At 52.4% G+C, this 5,447-nt stretch overlaps 1 protein-coding gene across 1 annotated transcript; it reads right to left on the bottom strand.

Moving 5' to 3' along the window:
* Nucleotides 1–371: 371 nt before the first annotated feature.
* Nucleotides 372–2,874, bottom strand: LOC112110159 (putative protein LRRC37A5P; the record flags this gene model as incomplete). The annotated part of the gene is made up of 3 exons (XM_026661577.1): nt 2,835–2,874; nt 569–864; nt 372–476 (listed from the first exon to the last, which is right to left on the bottom strand). Coding segments are annotated over exons 1-3 (441 nt in total), but the record flags the coding sequence as incomplete, so codon positions are not given.
* Nucleotides 2,875–5,447: the final 2,573 nt, after the last annotated feature.

Genomic DNA, 5,447 nt, shown 5'->3' with positions numbered 1-5,447 from the left:
GCCACCTCTCCTGACTGCCGCTCAGACAGACCCCAGCAGGCAGGAGCGCCGCCAGCTTTTCTGCCACCCTAGGTGGAGGAAGGTCCCGCCCCGAAATGCCGCCCCCCACAGAGGCGGCGGAAGGTCCTGCTGCCGAAATACCGCCGCGGTCGCCGCCCCCCCCCCCAATTGTAGCGCCCTAGGTCGCCTAATTGGTTGTGCCGGCCCTGCCAGCAGGCAAGGCATAACTACCGTCATATGAGTGCTCTGGCTGGTTCCTGGCCGTTTCTAAAACACGGAGGCTCATACACTGTTCGAAGGCATACTCCTACACAGTGCTGCGAGGACAACTGGAACAATGGCCATGCAACAAATGGATTCTTTTGGCTTACCTCGATGAGACAAATCACTGCAATAATAATCATTATTACCACCGTCGCCGATATCGCCAGCAGCAGCTTGTTGCCGTAGCTGTATTGGGGAGGCTCCGGGGATAACTATGAAACACAAAGACATTCAGACAGAATGGGAAGGATAGTTACTTCTGAGTTTTCTATTGCTCATTTCCAATGTATCATGTGATGCTTACCTCCTCTGAATCTTTCTTGCTGGCTTTCCTCTGGTGGGTGCTCTCATTGGGCGCGTTCCCGTTTCCCCAGAGGTACGTTCGCCACAGAGAGGAGGTTCCTTTGATATCTTCTCTCTCGCTGAACAGTTTCATGAGCAGGCCTGTCTTAGAGATGAGCTTCGCACAGGCCAACTGCACCCTGGGCTCAGTGCAGTCCATTTTCAGAGTTCGGATCACATGGGAGATGAGGTTTCTCACAGCTTGGTTTGGGATGAGGGAGCGCAATCGATTATTCAGCTCAGCTTCAAACAGGTCTCCTTGAACAGAGTAATTATCCGGGGATGATGACCCACTAAGTGCATATGGAAAACCAGAGCTCTCTTTTTGATGCTTCCAGTGTGTTTCATTGGCTTGGTGTATGCTGGGTAAGATATCATCCAGCGAAGAGTCATTGTTTTCTGATGGGTTCTCCAAGACAGCATCAGTCAAAGCAGCACCCTTTCTATGTGATAACCTATTGATTACATCTTCTTTACTATTCATCCTGTGCTTTTGTTTTCTTTCCACTAGCATGTGGCTTACATCTGAATTCACTCGATGAAATGCCTTCTGGAAAAGAAGATTATTTCTACTGAAATGTGGGCTCCCTTTCTGGCCATGTTTTCTGAAAATAAGAACTTTTTTAGGTTTTCTAAGGGGTGCATACTTTGCCTTTAGAGTGTCCAGATCTTTCTTCCTACCAGTTTTATTGGCATGTTCCAAGAAAATAATGATTTTACCTGTTAAGTCATCAGAATTGTTTTCAACCTTAAATGAGACAGTCAAGTGAGAGGCCTGTGTGGGCAAGTGTGGAAGGGAACGTCTCCGGGAGGAGGGAATGGATATTTTGTGATGTCTGAAGACAGAAACTGTGCTAGAGGGATTTAAACTCCTAGCCACTTTCTTCCTGCTTTGTGCCACACGGTGCAAATCTAAGTCACTTCGCTTTTGCACCTGACTCTTAAATGCCTTCTTAGTTTCTCTTCTTTTTCTGCCAGAACAGCAAACTGTTCCTTTGCTTCTCTCTTCTTTAGCTTGCAGGGTCTCTCTTTTCATCTTTTTTGATTGTTTTTCCTTCCCTTCCCTTGTACATTTCATCCTATAATCCACACATTCCTTTGTTCTCTCTGGAGTTTTCTTCCTTCCATGCGTGTTTCTGGATAAAACCTTGTCGCATTGCTCTGCAAGTTCCCTACAAATCCCTCCGGCTTTCAAATGTTCTCTCAGATGTCCAGGCACTGCTGGAATTTGCCCCTCAGTTCTGCGTGCTTGGCTTTTGTGCATGGCAGGAGTTGTCAGGAATGACTTGAGCACAGATTTCATCTTGTTTGCACCATTGCCATTTTCAGAATTGTATAATTTTTCTTGGAGCTCTGTTGCTAGCAAGTTCGCCAAAATATAGAGTTTCCTCAATTCACTTTCATTGGCCCAGTCCACATGCTGAAAGTCAGTCAATGCCAGCATATTGGATTGAGCGGCAGGAAGTTTGAAAAGGCCTGGGGTAACTTTTCCTTTGTGTAAATTAAAATTAAACAGTTTAAAAAATGGCAAGACTGTCAGTCCTACATTGTTTATTTCTCCCTTCTTGGTCAGGTGTTTAAAGAAAAGGTAATTTACTCCAGGAAGAAGATCTCCTGACTTATTAAGATCCATATCAAACTTAGGTTGATACTGGCTATCTGCAAACATCGTGATTTCATTCTCACTGTTGGTGCGTAAAGGTTGCTCAGGCTCAAGATTTAACACGATGCTGGCATTCAGTTTCCTGGACTGTAACACTTTCATTAATTCCTCTTGCATCTTTTCTAAAGGTTCTCCGTGAACTGTTCAAAAAACAAGAGAGCAAATTTGTATCTCTCTATGTCAAGAAGAGATTGCTTCAAAAATATGGGGTCACAGGGTTACCTTACAGTGTAACAACCCAGTGGAAATGTGTGCTAAAAAGAAACCCCTTTTGAAATGTATAGTAGAGAAGAGAGAGAGGGGAAAAGACTTGTTAGAACAACCAGTCCCTCTTTTGGAGCCAGAGGATATATGAAGGGCTCTGCCCCCATTAGTTTTAAATGTCCAGTTGACCAAGCTTTCCTTGGGAGAGTTTTCCACAGCCGAAGAATCTCACTCTCTGGTTGTTTCTCTTCCATGGCTACATCTCGTTGCCCTGTGTGACACCCTTAGCTAAGTGTAAGTATATTTTTTCACTCTTGCCAAACTCAGAATCAGCTGAATAAAATGAACTCAAATTAAAAACCAACCAAAAAACGCAAATCCTGTAAAGCAGGACGAAGCATGGAATCAGACCAGCTGAATGAGGATGAAATATTGGTCACCACTCTATTATCCTAACTTGAGCAGTCACTACTAATAGAACATTCCATATGGAAAATGACAGACTAGATTATCCAGTGCAAAGTGACCTTAAAGCAGTCACATAGCTGAGAACTCCCCAATGCAGGCAGACTCTCTGATGGTGATCAGCTAGCAGAGGCAGGTCTGTGGCCCCCACTTAGGGTGACCAGATGTCCCGATTTTATAGGGACAGTCCCGATTTTGGGTCTTTTTCTTATATAGGATCCTATTACCCCCCACCCCCATCCCGATTTTTCACACTTGCTGTCTGGTCACCCTACCCTCACTCCCAGTAGAAGTGGAAGGAGTGGGCATTCGGGGTGCAAGGAGGGGAGAGGGTGTGGCAGAGGAGACTTCAACATGACCAGTCCTCCCCAGGCATAAATTAGGGCTGCGCCTGCGCAGTTCTAACTTGTGATGGACTGAGGGGGCCCTCAGTCAGGGCATTGCAACCAGCATCCGGCAGCTCCCCAGACTTGAAGGCCTATGTGAAGAAAATGCTGAGACTGTAGAGTGAAGGGAAGCACTTGAGAGTCAAGAGATTCTTAAATCAGTGCTGCCCATACAACCATAGCTCTCCCCCCAATTGCATATACAGTCTAATTACAGATACAAGGTAACAGTTTCAAAAGTGCCTAAGCGACTTAGGAGTCTAAGGGCAGGTCCACACTGGGGTGGGGGATCGATCTAGGAAATGCAACTTCAGCTACGAGAATAGCGTAGCTGAAGTCGACGTTTCCTAGATCGAACTAAGTTTACTTACTGCGGGTCCACGCGGCGCAGGCAGGCTCCCCCGTCGACAGCGCTTCCTCCTCTCGGCGAGCAGGAGTTCCGCAGTCGACGGGGGAGCGCTTCTGGGATTGATCTATCGCGTCCAGATGAGACTAGATAAATCGATCGATCTCTACCCGCCAAATTGGGCGGGTAGTGTGGACCAGCCCTACGAGTTCCATTGACTTTCAATGAGATTTACACCGCTGTGTCTGTCACTTATGAAAATGGGATTTAGACTCCTAATGACTCGGAAATGTTACCCCACCTCTTAGTCCATGATAATTGGCTCCTGCCTGTGCTCCTTTTCACGGTGCTCCTGCCTCATGTAGGATGCAGGGAGTCATCAAGGACTATGGACCATGTAAGCTCTCAGAATAGAGCTTATTAATAAGGCTGCAAATCTGTCACGGAGGTCACAGAAAGTCATGGATTCTGTGAATTTCTGTGACCTCCGTGACTTCTGCAGCAGCTGATGTGACTGGCCCCAGGGCTGAATGAGCAGATCAGGCAGCCCCTGGGCCAGCTGCACCAGCTGCTGCTGGGGCAGTTTGGGTGTGAGAAGGGGCTCAGGGCTGGGGCAGTGGGTTGAGGTGTGGGGTGGCGCTTACCTTGGGGAGGGGGATGGCTCCCTGGAAGTGGCTGGCGTGTCCCTTCAGCCAGGGCCGGCTCTGGCTTTTTTGCCGCCTCAGGCAAAAAAGCCTCCCCCCGCCCCCGGCGGGGAGCGCAGCAGGGGAGGGCGCCGAGCCCGGCCGCAGGCCTGCTCTCCCCGACCGGCCGGAGCGCCGGGAGGAGGGCGGAGAGCCCGGCCGGGACTCCGCTCTCCCCGGCGGCCAGAGCGCCGGGAGGAAGGCGGCGAGCCCGCCACGGCTCCGCTGGCGGCCGGAGCGCCGGGAGGAGGGCAGAGAGCCCGGCCGGGGCCCCGCTCTCCCCGACCGGCCGGAATGCCGGGGGGAGGGCGGCGAGCCTGCCGCGGCTCCGCTCTCCCCGGCAGCCAGAGAGCCGGGAGGAGGGCGGAGAGCCCGGCCGTGGCTCCACTCTCCCCAGCGGCCAGAGCGCTGGGAGGAGGGCAGAGAACCCAGCCGTGGCTCCGCTCTCCCCGGCGGCCAGAGCGCCGGGAGGAGGGTGGAGAGCCCGGCCGGGGCTCCGCTCTCCCCGCCGGCCAGAGTGCCAGGGGGAGGGCGGCGAGCCCGCCGTGGCTCCGCTCTCCCCGGCGGCCGGAGCGCCGCGGGGAGGGCGGCGAGCCCAGTCGCGGCCCCGCTCTCGGGCCGGAGCGCCACGCCGCGCCGCCCCCTTCCAGGTGCCGCCCCAAGCGCATGCTTGGTGGGCTGGTGCCTGGAGCCGGCCCTGCCTTCAGCTCCTAGGCAGTGGGGCAAGGAGCTCTGTGCACTGCCCCCACCCACAGGCACCACCCCCGCAGCTCCCATTGGCTGCAGTTCCCAGCCAATGGGAGCGGCGGAGCCAGAGCTCGTGGTGGGGGAAGCATGCGGAGCCCCCTGGCCTTCCCTCCCCCTAGGAGCTACAGGGACACGCGGAACTGAATAGGGAGCCTGCCAGCCCCCCCAATCCTCCCCCCCAGCAGCAGTGGGGGTCCCAGGCCACCCCCCCAGAGCACCTGCGGCCCCTCTGTACCAAGTTTTAGTTAGGGGTATAGTACAAGTCATGGACAGGTCACGGGCCGTGATTTTTTGTTTACTGCCCAGGACCTGTCCATGACTTTTACTAAAAATACCCAAAACTAAAA

The sequence above is a fragment of the Terrapene carolina genome, unplaced genomic scaffold, assembly GCF_002925995.2.
Source record: "Terrapene carolina triunguis isolate 2854851 unplaced genomic scaffold, T_m_triunguis-2.0 Scaffold10956, whole genome shotgun sequence".
Classification (NCBI taxonomy): domain Eukaryota; kingdom Metazoa; phylum Chordata; order Testudines; family Emydidae; genus Terrapene; species Terrapene triunguis.
Note: the sequence above shows the minus strand (reverse complement) of the source record. Positions and strands in the feature narration are given on the sequence as shown.